The sequence below is a fragment of the Capricornis sumatraensis genome, chromosome 17 (genome assembly GCF_032405125.1).
Source record: "Capricornis sumatraensis isolate serow.1 chromosome 17, serow.2, whole genome shotgun sequence".
In the NCBI taxonomy this organism is placed as follows: Eukaryota; Metazoa; Chordata; class Mammalia; order Artiodactyla; family Bovidae; genus Capricornis; species Capricornis sumatraensis.
In genome coordinates, this window is record NC_091085.1 from 19,771,091 (window position 1) to 19,794,548 (window position 23,458).

Here is a 23,458-nt window from a genome sequence, read left to right on the forward strand (position 1 = left end):
AGAAGAAAAGCATGCAGGTAGGAGGCCACTAGCAGCCTCTGCCTCACATGTCTTGTCTGTGGTTAATTCAAGGTCAAGGAGCCCAAAGACCATTTAATAATTCCAGATGGCCTTTGGTCAGGACAGAGGGCACAGACTCTGATGATGTCCACAGTGGTTTGCTATTTCACTCTGTTACGTTAATCCTAAATCACTCTTAGGGCATTTCTAGCTCAGAAGCTGACCCACCTGGCTTCAGATCTTAGCTCCACCACTTGCTGGCTGAGTCGATTTTAGCAAGCTTCCTTCCACCCTCTGAGCCTGGATTTCCTCGTTTGTAAGTTGTTGATGGTAATAATATGTAACTCATCGGCTTATTCATCGTCTCGGGTGGCGCTAGTGGTAAGGAACCCACCTGCCAATGCAGGAGACGTGAGACTCGAATTCCATCCCCGAGTTGGGAAGATCCCCTGGAGGAAGGCGTCACTCCGATCTTCTTGACTGGAGAATTACTGGCGGGCTACAGTCCATAAGGTCGCAAAGAATCAGACATGACTGAAGCGACTTAGCTCTCATAGGGCTATGGTGAAGATTAGCGAAGTCGTACACATTAGGCGGTCAGCACAGTGCCCAGCAACGTGACCTACTAAGAGCGCTAAACACTATTATCATTGTGGGGGACTCCTGTACTGATTTCTTATCCAATGATTTGAGCCTTAACTTACTATAAACACATACATGTCTGTTGATTTCATTTGGTTTTGAAATCCCAATAAAGATTTATTGCTGTGATCTAATTTTGAGTTGTAGCTCCCACCCCCAATAAAGTTATCAAAACATGGGGTTTGATTTGAAATAAAAACAAAGCTAAATCAGGATTGACATGAGCTTGAGCCAACTCATGAACCAGTGGATTGCCAGCAATTATGTCCGAGTCAAGTTGGTAGACAAGCTAGAAATTCAGGCTAGACAACTGATGTTCCAGTTGTTGTTTTTTTTTTCTTTCAATTAATTTTTATTGGAGTATAGTTGTTTTGATCCAGCTGCTTTGTCAACTGCCTGTTGATTTCTCTACAGATATGAGATTTCTGCTTTGATCCAACAAATTTCATTAAACTCTATTCTTTCTTTACTCTTCAGTAAAGGAAGTTAAGAAGCCATAGTGAAAACATTGAGGCTCAGAAGATCTACACATGGCAGTAATTGTTATCCTTTCTACAGTATTTCAGATTTCATTATCTTAGAGAAGATACCCTTCCCTGAATTCTGAACAGGTCACTAAAACTAAGGTTAGAACATTTTTAAAGCTGCAAATGTACATACCTACCTGTGGGGGTATTAGAGAAACTCCTGTGTGAGTGATCATATAGTTTGGCCCCAAAACCATACATATTCTTTGTTAGGTCATTTCTTTTTACTAGTATAAATTTGAAAGTAGGATGATATTTTAACATCTCCATGAAATGAGGGAATTGCACATCATATATATTGTATATGGGATACAGGGTATATTTTCTGTAGGCTGTAACATACTCCGATGTGAATATGAAGTTAGTGGGACAGCCATATACCAGGAAACAAACCTTTGTCTTGATTTTCTTCTCAAAGTCCCTTTGTTCCTTACAACAGAAAGTTTAATGGTGGCTCAGTGGTAAAGAATTCACCTGCCAATGCAGGAGACATGGGTTTGATCCCTGGGTCAGGAAGATCCCCTGGAGAAGGAAATGGCAACGCACTCCAGTACTCTTGTGTGGGCTTCCCTGGTGGCTCAGACGGTGAAGCATCTGCCTGCAATGCAGGAGACCTGAGTTTGATCCCTGGGTCAGGAAGATCCCCTGGAGAAGGAAATGGCAACCCATTCCAGTACTCTTGCCTGGAAAATCCCATGGACAGAGAAGCCTGCTAAACTACAGTCCATGGGATCACAAAGAGCTGGACACGACTGAGCAACTTCACTTTCTAGGAAAATCTCACAGTCCTTGAAGCAGCTAAGCCCATGCACCACAAACTATTGAGCTTTTGCTCTAGAGTCCGGGAGCTGCAATAACTTTTGAGCCCACAGGCTGCAAATACTGATGCCCAAGCGCCCTAGCACCCATGCTCCATGACAAGAAAAGCCCACCGTGCTGAGAAGGCCAGGCGCCACTTCTAGCGGAAAGCCCATGCAGCAGCGAAGACCCAGCACAACCGGAACTAAATGATTGTTTAGAATTTAATGGATAATTCTACCTCCATTTATTCTCAAACTCAGTGAAGGAGAATGATGGTGACTAATTATAGCAATGCTTAACTGTTTTAGCCACCAAATGATAAAGAAAACAGTTTCACACCATCGCATGGAAATGGACGTTATTTAGACTCACCCATATCAAAATATTTACTAGGCTGGCTAAAGCTTTAAGTATTCTGAGGGCATGTGAGTTTAACAGCCCTACAGTGAGACTTTCCAGAATAAATCATTTCCATTTCTGCCACAGGAGCTTGGGTCTCTTAAAAGATCAATATATTGCAGTATAAGGCTTAAAAAATTTTTCAGAACTTAAGGAAGCAAGCCCTAGAAGAAAGCTCCCACTCTTTTTCTTTTTAAAATAAATGAAAACAGGAAACAGAAAATCATAGAGGGAACCCATGCGAATGCGGGCTGCTAGCATTCCTGGCAGGCAAGCTCCAGAGAAAAGGGGGCCATGTAACTTTTCCTGGGATGCAGCATTTGTTGACGGGACGGGGAGAGGGCGGTTTCAGAAAGCTCGTGCAGGCCGCGAATCTCTTAAAGTTCAAGGACTTCACAAACCTCTCTTTGGCCAACTTGAAAGCAGCCTAAGACTCATGTGAGTGACCAGGCGAACAGTTGTAACTTGATAGGAAGATAATCCTCCGGCTATTATTATATCCAGGCGGTAGATGGAATGACTGTAAAGGTCAAATGTGAAGCTTTCTGCAGTAATTTTACCTAAAGGCAAAGAGTTTACCTGTAAGAGCAGGATCTGTACTTTGTTCTGTGGGGCCTGTGTTATTTAGTACAGAGATAATAACCTAGCACATTCTGTCTTGAGCCACATATGCTTTGTTTGTGGGAGACTCTTCAAGACCTCTAATTTTCCTTTTGAAATATTATGTAAGGGTTCCATTGATTAATAATTATTGCAAAAGTGGTCCAAGAATTATATGACTCAGGGCTACTGCCCCTAAAAAGACCAAAATTCTTAATAACACATAACTGGGTGCCTGCCTTTGACCTTGCTTCTGACTTGGCACGTCCCTTGGGAGGATACCCTTTGTATGTGTGGCTTGATTTAGGATCTGTGAAAGGGGGACAGTACCTACCACAGTAGTTGTTGGGAGGAGCCCATGAGTCTTCCAGGTACTTCACAGAGAGTGCCCAATGCATTGTTAACTCTCAGTAGTAAATTTTATTACTAGTGCTGCTGCCATATTTCTTGCACAGGTGTTAAGGAGTACAGGGAGACATGATATTAAATGTTCAGAGTTGGTTAGAAATCCAGCTTGAAAGTGATTAAATAATTACCTCCGCCACCTTTCTCCCCGCCGCCAGTTCACTATTCCCTGCTCCTGACCATACCCCCTCTTCCCCCACTTCCCCCTTATCCGCCACTCAACCAGTGTTACCACTTCCATGGGCATCCCTCCAGAGATATTGTTCGCACAGACAAGTGAAAACCTATCTGTGTATCTGCATGTATCCATATTTATTTTTGGAACATTTATTCTTAAGCAGCCCTCCACTTTAAAGAATAAAGAATCTCCTTTCAAGCCGATCCCTGAAACTGGGAAATGAAGTAAGAGGCTCTTTCCTCCATGGTTACAGATGGCAAGTTTTCAACCCTGTGGAATTAAATTGTCACCTCCTTTTTGATTTAACAAGATAAAGAAGACTTTGGCTATAGAGGACCCTTTTGAATGGACAGACACTGGGACCCAGGGAATGGTTCACACTGGACTTTATTGCCGCATCGAGCAGGTCATTTCATCTGCATATAGAGTGTGCTGTGCTTAGTCGCTCAGTCGTGTCCAACTCTTTGTGACCCTGTGGACTGTAGACTGTAGCCTGCCAGGTTCCTCTGTCCATAGGGATTCTCCAGGCAAGACTACTGGAGTGGGTTACCATACCCTCCTCCAGGGGATTTTCCCAACCCAGGGATCAAACCCAGGTCTCCCACATCCCAGGTGGATTCTTTACCATCTGAGCTATCAGGGAAGTCCATCTGCATATACAGACATGGTCATTTCACCACGTGGGCCAAACGCACAGGTGCCCAGGATCAACAACCAAGTCTCTCTTACATATGTTTATATGCTTTGTTGGCTGACAGACTCCAAATTCAATTGAAGGGGACTTAGAAGCCTTAGTTGAGGAGCCACTGGTGTAATTCATCCCACTCTAGCTGATCAGGTAGAGCAAAGAATTTCAGAAAAGACAGTTGCTCTCACTTCCCTTCTTATAAGTTCCCTTTTCCCCCCTACACAGGAGCCTGATCAGATCGGATTTAGCTCTTCGACATTCTGTCACTTAGGGCAAAAATGATTAGCTTTGGGACTTATCTGGTGGCCCAGTGGTTAAGAATCCTCCTTCCAGTGCAGGGACTCAGGTTGCATCCCTGGCTGGGGAACTAAGATCTCACATGCCACAGGGCAGCTGAGCCAGCGCACCACAACTCCTGAGCCCACGTGCCTCAGCTCGAGAGCCCCCATGCCGCAACTTAGACCCGACTCTGCCGAAAATAAACAAATTTTTAAACAAGGTTAAAAAGGCATACTTCTGACGGTCCTGGTGCCTAAGTACTGTGGTTAATATTATCTATAAATAATGCAGTGAGGGAAACACACACAGTCACTCTCTGTAAGCAGTTGATGGTGATTCTAACTGTGTGGTTGAAAGGCTTAGTCTAGGTTTCAGAGTTTACTATTAATGTTTTGGCTAAACCTTCACTTTGGAAGAGGAAATAGGTTCCACTGGAGACTCGTTTCTTGGTCCCCTGTCAGACCAGTATTTAGGCTTTGGTGTTATTCAATGTTCTGTTCTGTTGAAGATGTTACTGGCTTCCGTAATGGTAGAAATAGTTCTGTGAATTGGGTCTTGACTGGTAAAGAGCCTTTCCACTGGCCTTTACGGGTGTCTGGTATGGGTGTGCTTTTGCAATGAGAAATGTAGATCTCCAGGACGTTCACCTGGCACTGTCTCCTGTGAGATGAGATTGTGACCACATTTTCAGCTCGGACCACACCAACAGAACCTTGAGGCAAATCATATGCCAGAAAAGCAGGCGTGTACTGTTGTAATTGGAATATGGCAGTGTTCCAACACGCGGAGCGTTTGTGGGTTCCCATATTAATATTAAATGTGAGACTCTTTGTTCTTGCAGCATTAAGGTTGCGAATGTGCACATGCCAAAATTGGGAAGGAGCAGAAAATAAGATTCTCATGGTGACATCTGTTCTCCACCATGTACACGTTCTGTAGTACAGTGTGTGGTTTGAAGACTGATTAGATATGCAAAGCCTTTGGTATGTAGTGTGATTAAGAACCTGAACTTCAGCCTGTTGGGGAGGCAGAGGGATGAGGTGAGGAGGGCAGGGAGCCAAGACTGGTTCACTCTCAGTCCGGATCACTCTCAGTCCAGATTTTACTGTCGGATTCTAGGCAGGCGATTAGCTGGCCCACACCTCAGGTTCTCTGTAATTTAGAAGCAGTAGTCGGAGCTTTCTTCCTAGTTCACCTGGTTCCCAGAAGGTGGGGCCAAGATTCTGCGGAGGGTGTCTCCAAAGGATGTTGAATCTCTGTCATCATATTGGGTTGGCCAAATAAGTTCGTTTGGGTTTTTCCGTAAGATACAGCAGGAAAAACCCAAGCAAACATTTTGGCCAAGCCAATAGTTTGAGGTGGTGACTTTCTGTCATGGGTTAGGACGTGGTGCCACGCTGGACAGGCTAGGGCTTCTCAGCCTTATCTGTTTGCAGGTGCTTTACATTAATTGACACATGTCGTGCACATTTTCTCTCTTTTGCCTGTAATTGATGAAATTTTAATCAAATCAACCAATATTTATTTATTGTCTATTGTATTTAAGATCGATGTCAGAAGAGAGGCTAGGAAGAGATGCTTTCAAAAAGGACCAAGTCAGGATATATGAGAAAAAATATATACCAACCTACAGTAATACAAGGCACATAAGTAAAATATAGTTCATTTCCAGTATGGAGTAGGGTTGTGTCTCCATGTTGCCAAATTTATTATTTGATTTTTCTCAATTTTGATTTGTAACTGAAATAGTGCGTTGATATTTTTGTATTTCATTTGTTTGTTTTTCAGTTGGAAAAGTGAAATGGAAGGAAAATATCCTTTTTTTTTTTTTTAATTTCTCCTCTTGCTCAGCTACTTTGGAGTTGTGTTACTGAGTATTTTCTGTTCCTTAACATATCCTTAGGCTACTGGATGTTTACATTTTGGATTTGTGAGCTGAAAATCCTCTTCTCGATCTATCCTTAAATGATTAAATAGAAGGGGTTTCAAGTTTTCATTTAGTTATTCAGTTCAGTTCAGTTCAGTTGCTCAGCCGTGTCCGATTCTTTGCGACCCCATGAATCGCAGCACGCCAGGCCTCCCTGTCCATCACCATCTCCCGGAGTTCACTCAGACTCACGTCCATCGAGTCCATGATGCCATCCAGCCATCTCATCCTGGGTCGTCCCCTTCTCCTCCTGCCCCCAATCTCTCCCAGCATCAGAGTTTTTTCCAATGAGTCAACTCTTCGCATGAGATGTTCAAAGTACTGGAGCTTCAGCTCATTTAGTTATTAGGTTGGTGCAAATGTAATTGCAGTTTCAAATCGTGAATTTTAAACCATTATATTGATAACTAGACTCAAACACATCTTTACTAATCAAAATAGGAACCATTACAATAAACACGTTTTTGCCAACCAGAAATAAGTTTGCTTATTCCTGTAGCATAAAAATCTGTGCTTTCGGATTCAGCCAACTCTTGGAAAGTATTTTCTTTTCTTTCCTTTATTTATTTATTTATTTTTTACTATTTCATTGCACTTTAAATTCACAAAGAGTATATACTTAGCTGTATTCAGCTTTTTGAAATGAAGATTTTAAAAGTGCACAAATCTTTAAGGATGAAGTGAACACTGCACAATGTATTAACCAACTAGACAAGCTAGCTGCTGCTGCTGCTGCTAAGTCGCTTCAGTCGTGTCCGACTCTGTGCAACCCCATAGACGGCAGCCCACCAGGCTCCCCCGTCCCTGGGGTTCTCCAGGCAAGAGCACTGGAGTGGGTTGCCATTTCCTTCTCCAATGCATGAAAGTGAAAAGTGAAAGTGAAGTCGCTCAGTTGTGTCCGACTCTTAGAAACCCCATGGACTGCGGCCCACCAGGATCCTCCGTCCATGGGATTTTCCAGGCAAGAGTACTGGAGTGGGGTGCCACTGCCTTCTCCAGACAACCTAGAGGGTGGTGTAATATGTATTTAGGAGCCAAGCCCTAGAATTGGAGGGAATCCCCACCATTTAGGACTGAACAGAGAATTGGTTGCTGACAGGCTCGACCCTCGACTTCAGATTTGAAAGACAAACTGAGGGGGTCTGTGAGTGCATAAAACCACTGAATTCAGGGCAAGTGGCAACAGGAGTGGCCAGAGTCCGTTTGGATTGTGGGGCCAGTCTGAAGTGAGCTGGGGTGGCCAGAGGCTGGAAATGTTGCAACCAAAATCCAGGATCCATAAACGGTGAGCAGCCATCTTCTAAACATCGCTTTGTTCCAACCCCTAAGATGATTTTCCCAAACAAGGGGAAAGCGTTTTCTGGTTGTAGTTGTAGAAGCATTTTCTTGTTGATTGTGGAAGCATTTTCCCTGCAAAAACTTGTCGAGATGCTGGAAGAAGCGGTTGTCAGTTGGCTAGAGGGCAGGTGAGTAGGGCAGCGTGCGCACCTCCTGCAGTGCTGGTTGTGCGACGTGCAGCTGGGCATTGCTGTGGGGAAGAAGTGGGCCCTTTCTGTTGACCGATATTGGCTGCAGGCGTTGCAGGTTTCGGGGCATCTTATTGGTTTGTTGAGCATACTTCTCAGATGTAAGGGTTTCGCCGGGATTCAGAAAGCTGTCGTGAATCAGACTAGCAGCAGACCACCAGACAGTGACCGTGACTTTTTTTGCTGCAAGTTTGGCTTCGGGAAGTGCTTTGGAGCTTCTTCTTAGTCCAACCACTGAGCTGGTCATCACCAGCTGTCTTAAAAAATCCACTTTTCATCATACATCACAATCCGATCATTAAATGGTTTGTTGCTGTCATGAAGAATAAGAGAACAGCACTTCAAACCAGTGATTTTTCTGGTCAGCTCACGAGGCACCCACTTATCGAGGTTTTTCACCTTCCCAATTTGTTCAAATGCCAAATGACTATAGAATGGTCAATGTTGAGTTCTTTGGCAGCTTCTCATGTAGCTGTAAGAGGATCATCGAAGCTGATTGGTTGTTATCAGCTTCCGATGGCCCACCACCATGTTCCTCATTTCAAAGCTCTCATCTCTATTGTAAAACTTCTTGAACCACCACTACGCTGTATGTGTGTTAGCAGTTCCTATGCCAAATGCATTGTTGATGTTGTGAGTTGTCTTCACTGCTTTATGACCCATTTTGAATTTGAATAAGAAAATCACTCAAATTTACTTTTTGTGTAATGTTATTTTCCTAGTTTAAAATAAATATAAAATAAACAGCAAGGAAAAGTCATTAGCAAGAAAAACATAAAATGAGAAATGTGAAATAAAATGATGTATAACAAACCATATTTATTTAAGAATGTATTCCAATATCAAACAGCAAATTTCAACAATGCAAAGCCACAATTACTTTTGCACCAACCTAAGCTGGATTAAAGCTCAACATTCAGGAAACTAAGATCATGGCATCTGGTCCCATCACTTCATGGGAAATAGATGGGGAAACAGTAGAAACAGTGTCAGACTTTTGTGTTTTCGGGCTCCAAAGTCACTGCAGATGGTGATTGCAGCCAGGAAATTAAAAGACGCTTACTCCTTGGAAGGAAAGTTATGACCAACCTAGACAGAATATTAAAAAGCAGAGACATTATTGTGCCAACAAAGGTCCGTCTAGTCAAGGCTATGGTTTTTCCTGTGGTCATGTATGAATGTGAGAGTTGGACTGTGAAGAAAGCTGAGTGCCGAAGAATTGATGCTTTTGAACTGTGGTGCCGGAGAAGACTTGCAAGTCCCTTGGACTGCAAGGACATCCAACCAGTCCATCCTAAAGGAGACCACTCTTGGATGTTCGTTGGAAGGACAGATGCTGAAGCTGAAGCTCCAGTACTTTGGCCACCTTATGCGAAGAGTTGACTCATTGGAAAAGACCCTGATATTGGGAGGGATTGGGGGCAGGAGGAGAAGGGGACGACAGAGGATGAGATGGCTGGATGGCATCACCGACTCGATGTACATGAGTTTGGGTAAACTCCAGGAGTTGGTGATGGACAGGGAGGCCTGGCGTGCTGCAATTCATGAGGTCGCAAAGAGTCGGACACGACTGAGCGACTGAACTGAACTGAATATATTAATAACAGTAATGCCCTACCTTTCAAATGGGCTTCCCTGGTGGCTCCACTGGTAAAGAATCTGCCTACAATGTGGGAGACCTGGGTTCAGTCCCTGGATTGAGAAGATCCCCTGGAGAAGGGAACAGCTACCCATTCTAGTATTCTGGCCTGGAGAATTTCATGGACTGTATAGTCCATGGTGTCGCAGAGATACAAGTTCAATTCTTCAGATACCTTATGGATAAAATATGTGTTTGGCAGAGGATTAAATTTACATTAGACCTTCCACACTGTAGCTGCATTCTGTTCTTTAACAGGGATGTTTGTGTCTAAGGCAGCTGGATAAGGTTGTACTTTCATCTGAAACCATAAAATGCAGTGACACTTGCCATCTAGGAATGAGAAAAATTAAACACATGACTTTGGCTTCCTTAGAACCCACTAAGTCAAGGTCATCAGCTATCAGCCTTTTTCTGCTTTGAAACAGAGATTAAAGATCCTTCACAAAAACAGGGTGGTGCCTGAGGAACATGCTGGATGTTAACGTGCAGTATAAGGGAAGCCAGAGCACGCACTCTCCCAGACTGGGGGTCCTGGGCTCAGATCTTAGCTCCACCTCTTAGCAGCAGTGTGAGAATGGGCTGATGTCTTAAGTATCCTGAGCTTTGATTTTTTTTTTTTCCATCCATACAGCGAGGATATGGCTTCCGAGGTGGTGCTAGTGGTAAAGAACCCACCTACTAAATGGAGGAGACATAGAGATACAGGTTCAGTGTCTGGGTCGGGAAGGTCCCCTGGAGGAGGGCATGGCAACCCATTCCAGTATTCTTGCCTGAGAACCCCATGGACAGAGGAACCTGGTGGGTCCATACAGTCCATAGGATCACAAAGAGTTGGACACGACTGAAGTGACGGCACATGCATTGCACACAATGAGGATAACAGTGAGAACAACCTTAACATGTTGCCTTGAGGATTAAATGATACAATGTAAATAAAAGACATAGCTATAGTGCCTGGAAGAACATAAATGCTATGCGTTTGCTGTGCTCGGTTGCTCCGTTGCGTCTGACTCTTTGCAACCCCATGGACTGTAAAGTCCATGCAACCCCATGGACTATAGCCTGCCAGGCTCCTCTGTCCATGAAAATTTTCAGGCAAGAAATATTGGAGTGGGTTGCCACTTTCTGTTCCGGGAGATCTGCCCAACCCAGGGATGAAACCCTGATTTCTTGGATCTCCCGCATTGGCAGGTGGATTCTTTATCACTGCTCCACCTGGGAAGCCCAACATAAATGCTAAGTAAATCCTAACTAGTTGTATTTATAGTTCCTCTTTCGTGCATGCGTAGGTGCTCGGTTGCTTCAGGTGTGTCTGACTCTTTGTGACCCCATGGACTGTAGCCCACTAGGCTCCTCTGTCCGTGGGGATTCTCCAGGGAGAATACCGAGGTGGATTGCCATGCCCTCCTCCAGGCGATCTTCCCAACCCAGGGATCAAACCTGTATCTCTATGTCTCCTGCATTGGCAGATGGGTTCTTTACCACTAACACCACCTGGGAAGCCCAGTTCCTCTTTCTGCTACATCTAAATCCACAGCTTTTTCCCTCATTAAAGACAGGCCATGAATAAATCACTGACAATGATATTATTGTGGAGATAGCCTGTTTTATTTATTTAAAAATAAAATGTTTGCCAATAGTGTTACTTATTATTATTGCTAACACACTGTCAATGCTGCCAATCATTTTAACATACTTTCATGGGAAAATACTATTCACAGAGGTACTTCCCAATCCCATATTGGCAAGCCCTACCTGAAGAAGAATAATTTAAAAACCCAACAAACAGAAATCTTCATCACATAAAAACATATAACTTTGCTGAATCAAATAGATAGTATTTCTGGTCCAGGAGAAAAATATTTGTGATGAGTGTTGCCTTCAAATGTTAAATCTACCGTCATCTAACACAAATTGTATAATGTGCTAAAACTCAAGGTCAAGAGAAAGACAAACTGAAGAGTTATATTTTCTGTTAATACAGAATTCAATAGATTGGGAGCAGAGAGAAAAGAAGACTGAGAATTTGAAACTGGATGTGGTCACGCAAGAATACTGCAGTGTCTGGAAACTGATAAAGGCTTTAAGGAAATTTAGAAATCTTTAAAGGAACGGACGATATGATCAAGGCTTGTTCATAAGAAAAGAAAGCTAGAATAATTAGGACGACCAGCGGATTCCAGTCTCAGTGAAGGGAACGACAGAATACCTAGGGGCTTACTTGGATACTATTTGGCAATGGCTGTGACTTGAATTTAAAAAGAAACCTTGAATATTTTTAAAATGCTCTATAGGCATGATACATAGCACATCATAGCAGTAAATGAACACGCTTCTTGGCCTTTTGGCTACAATCACACGTAGAAGTAAATGAACATTAAATTCTTTAGTATTTTAGAACTTATTTTAGGAAGTCTAAAATATATTTTAGAGTATTTTAGAAAGTTTAAATTTTTTAACAGTGTTTATCTGCTTTTAGTTTATTCATTCTCTCCTTTATTCAATAAATAAATGTGGAACACTGAGTTCAGCAATATACAAGGGGGGAAAAGATGATTCTCCCATTTGTCCTAGCAGTGGTACCGTTTGCCCTCAAGATGTTCTCATATGTGCCCATACTTTATGATAATCTGTAGAAGAAAACTCTTTTGGATATAAAGATTCACCATCACCTAATATAGTCATAGGATAGCACCACACTTGAATGCCTGTTCCTTTTCTAAGAAAGGTGGAAAGAACAGTCATCGTAGGGTCTTATTCTGGGGCCAGTGAAAGCTGGTCTGAAAGGATTTCATTAAAATTTACATAATTGGTGCTCAGGTTTTTGATATCCAGCAACCCATCAGCAGTAAAGACCTAGAAGGACACCCACGAGGAATCAGGCAAGAGAAGGAAGGTGGGGGCTCCACATTTCACCAGTCTCTCCGTCTAGGTCCTGCAGTCAGTATTTGGGTTGCCCCAACAAACCGCCCTTTAAATTTATGCTGTCCTGATGCTTCTTCTTTATGGCTGGTGAATTTAGGAAAATTTAAATTGGAACAAATCGAGATTGTAGCAGATAGATTTGTCTGTGGCAAAATAAATCAGAACCCTTGAATTTTCTTCACTGATCTTGTATAACTGTGTAATGTAATGAGTGGTTGCGGGGTTGGGCTTTGGAGCCATATAGACTTGGGTTTGGGCTAGGCTGTCACTTACCAGCTGGGAGAACTTGAATTCATTGTTCAACCTCCCTGAGCCTGATGCTTCTTTTTTTGTAAAATAGGGATGGTAACAATAGTATCTCACCATAGTGCTGTTATAAGTTCCTGTATAATATGTATACATGCATAGTACAGTACCTGGCACAGTGGTAAATCCTCCACACACGAAGCCTATAGCTTTAATTATGCATTATCTTCTGAACAGACCTTTTTTCCATTGGAGTATCCTTGCTCTACAATGTTGCGTTAATTTCTGCTGTACGACAAAGTGAATCAGCTATGTGTATACATCTATCTCCTCCCTTTTGGACCTCCCTTCCACCCCCACCCCACCCCTCTAGGTCACCACAGACCACTGAGCTGAGCAGCCTATGCTATATAGCAGGTTCTAATATACTTTTAAGAAACTCTGATGCTCTTTTGCATAATGAAGATAAGCTGCCCAAGTATGATGAATCTCATTGACCAGAATCATGTTTTAGGGCTACACCCTACCAGCAGTGGAAACTGGGAAGGGAAATGCATGCTTTTTTTTTTTTTTTTAATGAGGCACAGTGCTCCCCTAAAGAAAAAAATTGTAGCTCTGTTAGCTATGGAGTAAGCAATGAGCAGTGTCTGCCACAAAGACACAAGAATGACAGCTCCCAAGCCTGATGGTTTTCTAACAAAGATTTGTGAATGTTCTCCACATTGGAACATTCTGAGCATTCTTAGCATTTGCTAAGACTTCAAATCTTATCATCATCATTAAGAAGAGAAGTATTCACTGGTCTGTGTAACTGGAAAGAATAATAACCAAAGCCTCTTGGCTGTCACTCCTGTGTCAATATTGTCCGTTTGCTTCCATGTTGCAATGTAAAATTTGGTTGCCATTTAGTTCACCTGTTATGATGTTGGGGGTATGATGGTCTCATTTATTCAATAAGCATTTATGGAGTGTCCGCTGATCTTGGAAATACAAGTAGAGGAAAAATGTAGAAGCAACATCCAAATTCGTACAAATTTCTAGTGGATTGATTGATAAGGTGAGGTTATATAGAGATGAGGGCTTCTGAACTGAACTGAAGTTTGAAATGAGCCCCCAAAAAAGATCAAGACCATGAACTCTTTTATACCTGAAAATCTCTGCCCGGTATTTTTAATCAAGTGCAGATTGACTCTTGCTAAATTCTGCTAGCTTAGCTATTCCTTGATCTGACATCTTGACGAGTAGAAAATCCCTTAATTTGGAAAAGTATTTGGAATCGTCTTAAAGGGAAATTTGGTTGCACCAAGACCTGCAGAGAGGTGGTTCTAGGGAACCTAATCTGTTCGGTTCAGTTCAGTCGCTCAGTCGTGTCCGACTCTTTGCGACCCCATGGGCTGCAGCACGCCAGGCTTCCCTGTCCCTCACCAACTCCTGGAGCTTGCTCAAACTCATGTCCATAGAGCTCGTGATGCCATCCAACCACCTCATCCTCTGTTGTCCCCTTCTCCTGCCTTCAATCTTTCCCAGCATCAGAGTCTTTTCCAATCAGTCGGTTCTTCGCATCAGGTAGCCAGAGTATTGGAGTTTCAGCTGCAGCATCAGTCCTTCTAATGAATATTCAGGACTGATTTCCTTTAGGATTGACTGGTTTGATCTCCTTGCCATCCAAGGGACTCTCAAGATTCTTCTCCAACAGCACAGTTCAAAAGCATCAATTCTTCAGCACTCAGCTTTCTTTATAGTCCAGCTCTCACATCCATACATGACAACTGGAAAAACCATTGCTTTGATTATGCAGACCTTTATCAGCAAAGTAATGTCCCTGCTTTTTAATATGCTGTCTAGGTCGGTCATAGCTTTTCTTCCAAGGAGCAAGCATCTTTTAATTCCATGGCTACAGTCACCATCTGCAGTGATTTGGGAGCCCCCCAAAATAAAGATCTGTTAGGACCTGCCAGATTACCCTAAGTTGCAATGATCCTTACAAGAAATTTGTAAAGAATATAGAACTGCAAACACTATAGCGAAGATGCCACGTGTTTGCGTGGTGCAAGTCGCTTCAGTCGTGTCCAACTCTTTGTGACCCTGTGGACTGTAGCCCTTCAAAGCTACTGACCCCCAAAGAGTCCTAAAGCATGACTGGCCCTCCTTAACTCACAAGCAACCCTCAGAAGGAAGCAGCTTGTCTTAAGCCCATGAAATCAAAGGACAGAACCAGGAGGGAAAAGACTTACCAGAAAAACCACTTGCCCTGCCTGGAAATGACCAGATAGGTTCTAACCTATAGAAGAGTATGGACTGTAAATGCCAAGGGTTTCAGAAGTTCATTTGAGATATGCCTCGCAACTCTCCAGGCTTGATGATGAAAGAGAGAATCACAATACCATCTGTCATCACGGAAAACCCAAGGGGCCCCAGAGCCTCTTCCACATTGAGCAGCTGATGCGGATTTAGTCAATCTGGACAGTTATTTATGCGTTGAGGTCACACTTTGGCCAATCTTTTGCTTACGACTTTAACCAAATAAAGCCTTCTCTCTCCACGTGTCTCTTGCCAAAGTCAGGTTGAGAGATGGTTCTTTGAGAGGATTATTTTGGCAGGAGATACAGGGATCCTCTCACACAAACACAGTAACAAAGCCTGATGATACACCAGGCAGGGAGCTAAACGTTGTTAAAGCTGAGAAGCAAACTAAAGTCCTTTCCTTTGCCCCTCTTGTTCTTTGAGAGGTTTTGCTTGTTTTTTAACAAAAATGTTCCCCAAATGTCAATGAAAGGCCCAAAGAGAAGTAGTGTACCTCAGAGGGGCTTGGCTTTTAGAGTTTTCCCATTTGACCTTCCTCTTGCTCTTTCTTTGTTCTCCTTCATGACATACTGGTCTCTAACTTCTCTGTGGCTGGAAATAGACTAGGCTGACACCTTGAAGAAGAGAGATTTGATGTATACACATCCTACTGTGTAGCACAGGTTAGCACATCTACTCGGTGCTCTGTGGTGACCTAAACGGGAAGGAAACCCATAAAAGGCAGGATAAATGGATACATATGACTGATGCACTTTGCTGTACAGCAGAACCTAACACAACATTGTAAAGCAACTATATTCCAATTGAAAAAAAAGAGAGAGAGGTGGAAATAAATCGTAGTTTCTGTGAATTGTTGCTAAATTACATATGTCCCCTTGTAACCAAGAATTTAAACTCTGAGCCAAAACACAGGAGGAGAAAGAAAAATCCCTTCCTTGTTTGTTGTAAACATTGTCTGTGATTCCATGTGGCTTGGAGGAGCTTCAGTGAGACCCAGTCTGGTCACTGCACTCTCAGAGTCACTAGCCAGGTACCTGAACAATTACTTCAGTCCTCTGGGCCTTGTTTTCCTTATATGTAAGAAGAGAGAACTGAACAAAATGATCCTTAAGGTTCCTCCCTGAGCCTTAGTTATGCTGGAAACCTTGATTCTCTTATTCAAACCTGTACATGTTGTGAGGTGCAGTGAGATGGAAGAGGCCCTGGAATTTTATGCTTCGTTTCATCCTCCTGGAAATGAAGGGGTTGGAGTCAAAGAAAGCTGAGTCCTCTACTGGATCCGATGTTCTGCCACATAGAGTTTGATGAAGCTCCCTCCCAATCTGTACCAGATGGGTTTATTGCATGGAAATTTTTGGAGAAATACTTGATGGACCTGCACGTAAAATGAGACCTGTCCCCTCAGATCACTGGATCACAAGAGGCGAGTCTGGCATCCTATCTCTTGGCGGTTGAGCCTCATCATTATGAATGAGGGTTCTCAGTTCACCACAAAGCGGAGGAGCTAAGAGCCTTATACCGGGACTGCTAAGATGGGGTGACTCTCCAAATACCCTCTTTCTATATTCTGAACCATACTGTAAGAGATAAAAGTGCTTGCTCTTGTATACCTAGTTATTACTTCACTTAAAACAAAAATGTATTTAAGGAAGAGGGAAAGATCCAAATGATAATTCAAAGCGAATATTATGGGTAGAAAAGTAGAGAGAAAAACATCCACTCAAATAGTACCAAGTAGCCAGGAATTTATGGGAACAATTTATGGATATCTCAGGAACCAGAGTATAAGAAGATAAGGGGAAATAAAATGCTTTGTAGGAGACAGAATCCTCTGAGACACTGTATTAAAAGGTATCAGTTCAGTTCAGTCGCTCAGCCATGTCCAATTCTTTGCAACCCCATGGACTGCAGCACACCAGGCTTAATCTTTTAACTATTTTGCTATAAAGGAAATGAAGAAAATTATTCACAGCTTCTTAAAATAATGAAACAAATATTAAGGAATGTGGAAATAAGAGCAAATTTTAAAAAATAATATCTGTATTCCAAATTTTGCACTGATTACAAAGCAGTTAGTGTTATGTGAATTTTTCTGTTATGTGTTATGCTTCAATTAAAAGTTTTTAAAAAGCAAATTTCTTAACTTAAAAAGTTTTTTTTTTGAGGGAACAGAAGATCATTAAGACGGAAATATGCTCAGCTGGCTGTACACTTACTGCTGTTGACAGTGAATACGGAGGGTTCTTTACGGGATACAGGAATTTTGGAATACAGCTTGTCAAAGGCAGACCTAACTTCCAAAGTCCTCAGTTAAAGAGTAATCATGGGAGGAGTTTCAATTAAGAGCATCATAAGTAAAAGAAAACCCAACTGACAGTGGCTGGAACAAATAGTGGTTTATTTTCCTTATCTAAAAAGTAAGTCCAGAGTGGGTGGTTTCAGCCATTTATTCAGCTACTGGAAGATACCATCCAGGACCCTTCCGTTTCTCCATACTTAACACGTTGGCTTTCACCTCGGGCCTCATATGCCCCAAATGGCTGCCATAACCCCATACATTGTCTCTGTGTTCAAGGAAAGAAAAAGAAGAAGGCCAACACCAAGTATATCTTTCTCTTTATCAGGAAAGCAAAAGCCTTTTTATTGGTCATAACTTTAGCACATGACCACCACCCCCCACCCCCGCCAGCTGCTTCTACAGTGGGAATTAGACAGGGAGAGGAAAGTTGAGAATGACTGTTGGGTTTCAAAAAGCAGTGTCTGCCAGAGAATGCATCTTGAAGAGAATAATCCTGGAGCTTGTTATTGGGAAGAAGTAAGGAGAGAGGCCCTCTGGGGATATGGCTCAGGACTGCAAACATTTCTAATAAAAATCATTAAATCATGGTTTTGGGGTTGAGTTAAGACACCATTCAGAAAGCAAGTAGCCTTATTTTTTTACCCTGAATCGGCCATTAGCTTTAACTAATGCTGTTTCCAAGCCGCAGTCTTTCACAGTATAAAATAAGAATAATGTTTATTCCCTGCCAAACTTGGGTCCTTTCATTCAGTCATTCACTTCTTCAACAGCTATCTACTTCCCACCTGCTATATATCAGGTCTGTGCCTATGCCCAGGATGAATAAATAAATCCTCCAGAACCCCCTCCCTCAATGACTCACCTTCTAATAGGAAGGGGAAGCCAGAGAACATAATTACTGAGCACTGTCGCATGTCAGACTCACTGGGTGCTCTGTGTTAAGAAGATGCGTATAATACGTTAACAGAAGGGATGCAGGAGCCTGCTGGGCTGCCGTCCATGGGGTCGCACAGAGTCGGACACGACTGAAGCGACTTAGCAGCAGCAGCAGCAGCAGATATGTAGATATGATGTAACAGGTAAGGTGGTGCAATCGTGTATCCAAGAAAAGTGCTTTGGGACAGAGAAGGGGAAGGACACATTGCCTGGGGAACTGGGAAGGGCTTGACCAGGGAGATGCGGTCCGAGACAGGGCTGGATAATGAGCTGGAGTCTGTGTGCGGAAGAGGCGCCAGAAGGCTCCAGAGGGACTAGCTTGTTTCCGAAAGGAGAGTCGCTCACTCCCCTGAGCCTTTGGGAAGGCGAAGCGGGGAGATGGTTGGAGCCAGTGTGTGGACAATCTTAGGATCCCTATGCAGGAGGAGTTTGGCCTGTTGCAGCCACTGGGAACTCAGGACGAGACGTGACCTGCCTTGTGCCTCAGAAAGGTCATCCGGGAATCTCCAGGAGGGGCTGGTGGAATGGTACCCGCGAGTCTGTTTAGGAGGCTTTGGCAGTGTTCCTGGTGAGCGATGATGACTCAGTTAAGCAGTATCCAGGCCAGTTCCTTTGGTCTCTGGAGGAGGAGATAATGGAGCATGGTACCTGTGACTGTGAAGCGAGCCGAAAGGTGCACACCCTAGGGGCACTTGCCACTTGTCCCCACAGTGGTTTTCTTAATGTACGGCTACAGTCTGTATCACTAATGCAAAGAAATTAGTATAGGCCTCACATCCATTTCTATAAACATTTATCTATAGGGTTCACAATTTAAATAGTTTACAGTATTTTTGGTAACTTTTGATCCTCAAGAGCTGCAGGGCAGTGCTCGGATCTCTTCCAGAATGTGTCCTGGAGAGCTGGTGGCCCCAGCTGCCAGGCCTCCATGGTCCTGGAACCAGCCCTGCTTCCAGAAGGCAGACAATGGTCCTAAAACGTGGCCTTGCAGGGCGTCCGTCACATTCAGCTATCGCTCTCGAACCAGATGGGCAGCTTTTGGTGACCGACTGGATGTGCTAAAAGACAGAGAGAGGGAGGGAGGAATCAAAACAGATTCTGAGGTTTCTCTCACAGCAGGCAGGTGACACCATCCCCAGGAAACATGGAAGAACGTGGCATCCCTTGGGCTCCATTTCAGCTCTGGGGAAAGAAGAGCAAGTCTTTGATTCTAGTACTTGTTTGGGCAAAGTTCTAATTCTTCTCTTGCCCCTGCACCTCCATCCCCAGCCTCACCCCATGTTCTGGGACGTGCGATGGCCTGCTTGCCTTGCTTCTGTGTGTGAAATGGCAACAGGTGGCCAAAGCAAACGAAGACAGCAAGGAGGGGGGGAGCTGGTCCCTGGACAGGGCTTGGGGCCCAGGCCGGGGCAGGCAGGGGCGCTGACCCGGGCTGAACACCCCCACCTGCCTCACCATGTCTGCGGGCAGTCCTTCTGCTTCCCCACAGCACAGCCTTCATGGTTCTAACCACTTTCTAGACCAGTGGAGGCAATTGGACTTTTCAAGACACTTCAACCTCTCAAGCATGTGACTTATACTTGAAAGAATTACTAAGAGACTTCTCTCGTTATAATTGCATCTGCTTGTTCAGTCTGTGACCCAATTAGTTCATTCTTGTTGGGAGTGTATTGGAAGACCCTGTACCCTCTTGATCTCTCCTTATAATTATTACTACCATCCTCCTTTGAAGCCCTGTTGTGATTACACACTTCAAAGCTACTGAAATGCCCTCTCATGCCGTGTGTGGAAATGCTCACAGCCCGGACTCAAGGACAGTTATCCGAGAGTGGTTCTTGTCCTCACATATCAGAGCCCATAGCTCCCTTTGCCCTTTCTTTCCTCCACAACTCCGCCTCTTCCCCTGCAGAGGTTTGTAGTCACACATTCCTACTCTAGTAAGAAGACTCAGTCTTGTCTCTGAGGCCCAAAGAGCCACATTTAACAAACAAGGATCAATCAATACATGGGCCATATCAGTGTTAGGATTGCTGGCAGGTGCCTCCCAGCAAACATTTTTGCAGTTTCACCATCAGTCCCCCGCCCCTTCCAAACATACATTCATATTTGCCTTCTTTCCTGAGATTACACTATCTGGCAAGTCTGAATTCAAATGAAAATTGATCCAGTTGACTCACCCACATGCAGGTGGAAGCCTGTATTTGTATCTGGGAAGCAGTTTCACCAAACTGGGGGAAGTCAGGTTCTTTGTTCTGATGTTTATCTCTGCCCGGTGGTCTGAATGTTTTCACCTGCTTGATTTTATGGAAAGTTCCTTCCACCATTTAAAATTATGGCCACGTGGTATCTGGTTGTATAAAGCACCACCATGCTGTAGGAACAGTCACAATAATTTACTGAGATGAAGGACAAGATACTGACTCAGTAAACTATTTGTCTTGCTCTTCAGGGCGAGGCTGAAAGCTGTAGTGGGCCCAGACAAGTGTCCTCATGAAAGTGTCCCCTTCCCCCTTTTGGTGACTCTGTCACCTGTTCCCTTATCTTACTGTTGAAGGAATGTTTATGTAATCCTTAAGTTCCATGAGAAGCAATATGGGCCTCCCCTGGGGGCTCACTGGTAAAGAATCCACGTGCAGTGCAGGAGAGGTGGGTTTGATCCCTGGGTCAGGAAGATCTCCTGGATAAGGAAATGGAAACCCACTGCAGTATTCTTGACTGGAGAATCCCATGGACAGAGGATAGATGAGAAGATGAAAGGTAACCCCATGGATGATGATGAGAAAATAAACCCTTTTTAAGATGTCAAAAGAAGGTATTAAGGTCCACGCAGGTCATTCATGGCTCTGAATTACTTACAGATAACTTGTGGCTCTCATTTTCCCAAGCATCATGAGACCTTTGAGGAATTTTTGGTTGTATACTCTTTCATGGGGGTGTTTTATGTGGAGTAGAGTCTGACTCCACTCAGGCTGCTGTAACAAAATACCATAGACTGGGTAGCTTATAAACAATAAAGACGTACTGCACACAGGCCTGGAGGCTGGAAGCCCTCCTAGAGCAGGGTGCCGGCGTGGTCAGGCAAGGGCCCTCTTCCAGGACACGGACTGCCTACGTCCTGCTGAGTCCTCATATAGCAGAGCGGGCAGGGAACCCTGTGGGGCCTCCTTTTTAAGGACCTAATCCCACTCGTGAGAATGCACCCTCATGACCTAACCACCTTCCAGGGACCCCACCTCTGAAAAACCACCACTTTGAACATTAGGGTTTCAGTGTATGAATTTGGGGGGACTCACATGTTCAGACCATAGCAAGCAGTACACAGTTGTCATCCTTGAGTCTATGTGCCACTGGTTCCTCATTAAGGATTTTGCACAACCCAGGACATAGGGCAAAACGTTTTGGGCGTAAAGGAAAATGAAAGTGTAATCCTTTCAATAGATTGGAACCATCTGTTTTTACGTCAGAATCTGAGCTTTGGCATTCTTGATTTACTGTCTGATGGCAAGAGTCTGCAGCGTTCCAAGATGGCGCTAGTGGTAAAGAACTCACCTGCTAACGCAGGAGATGTGGGTTCAATCTCTGGGTTGGGAAGATCCCCTGGAGGAGGAAAGGGCAATCCACTCCAGTATTCTTGCCTGGAGAATGCTATGGACAGAGGAGGCTGGCGGGCTACAATCCATGGAGTTGCGAAGATTTAGATATGACTGAAGTGACTTAGCACACACTCACAGGCAAGAGTCTGCATTTCTGGACTTGTAACATGCAGCTCAACCGTTCACTCACTGAGCACCTTTTATAGAGTGCCTGCTGTTTCTGGAGCAGAGTGCTAAGCCATGCTGTCCACCTGCTGAAGGGCTGGGTCCACAGACCTTTAGTGAGGAAGGAGAGAAACCATACGAGACTTGACTAAAATAGGGGTCTATTTGCCACCACAGTTTTCAAGAATGGCCTTCTTAGAGACAGGAGAGGAGCATGAAGACCAGAGGTTGCTTGTAGTTTACCAGCCACCATCTTTAGAAGGAAGCCTTGGCTTAAGTTGAATGTTGAACATTAACTTGAATGTTGACCAGGCTGAAACGTGTTTCCGTCGCCTTGTTTATTCCTCACACTGCTTTGTTCTTTTGGCCCAGAAACAGAAAAGATAGTCCTCGAGGCAGGAAACGGGTTGCCCTCCTGGAAATTCAACGACCAGCTCTTCCCCTGTGACGTGTGCGGGAAAGTATTTGGCCGACAGCAGACGTTGTCCCGACACCTGTCTCTGCACACAGGTGAGTCAGGGCCTTCCCCCTCTGGACCACTGGCTTCTTCATGATCAAGAATCTGTGTTTCTGAACTTCTGTGGCAGCCCAGTGGTTAAGAATGCTTCCAGTCCCAAGGTGTCAGTTCACTCCCTGGTCAGGGAACTAGGATCCCACATGCCCCTTGGTGTAGACAAAAAAAAAATTTTTTTAATTAAACCAGGAAGTGGTATAAATGTTTTTATCCTGACCTTTTCAAGTCATTTTACCTGACACGTTCAAATTAGGCTCTCGAAAGGAGTCTTCATGTACTGAAAGGATCTGTTGCATTCAAGGAGGATTGATGAGAAAAGATTCACATTTAGGTGTGTTCAGGTGAAATTTCTCAACTGTAAGGAGTTTATTGCTCTTGTCTTGAAGGCATAGGGGGTGGGTGACTGCACTCTATCTTATTGGATTCATCTCATTGTGGTAGGTGGGAGGAAGGGGAAAGAACACCTTGGTGGAGAAATAGTGTCTGTCTTTATTTATGCATAATAAGAGAATTATGGTTGATTCTGAGTGTTGGGAAGTGGAAACCCCAATAAATAGTAACTTAATCAATCAACAATAATAAGCTAGGACAAAAAGAAGTGAAGCAAAATCAATATTAAACAGAAAGCAAGATGGAAATAAGAAAATGAGGTGTTTGAATTTTTACACTGAAGATCAGCCTTGTTGAAAAATTTAAATGTGTCTTGTTTAAAGCAAACAGAAAATGATAAAATAAAAGTTTTATATATCACACAAAACAAAAAAGCAAGACAGTATTAGTATAGCAAGATTAATTTTCTCTTTATATATCTATTTTTTTAATATTTTGAATCTTAAATATTAAACCAGTAAAGACCAAATTT

General features: G+C 43.6%; 1 protein-coding gene across 1 annotated transcript in view; it reads left to right on the top strand.

Annotated features, from left to right (window-relative positions):
- The window catches only part of ZNF827 (zinc finger protein 827), a 149,855-nt gene that overhangs the window by 108,727 nt on the left and 17,670 nt on the right, over positions 1-23,458 (top strand). Inside the window, exon 8 of the mRNA XM_068990219.1 lies at positions 22,455-22,592. Coding sequence (XP_068846320.1) covers positions 22,455-22,592 — 138 coding nt within the window. The remainder of the gene's footprint in view (positions 1-22,454; positions 22,593-23,458) is intronic.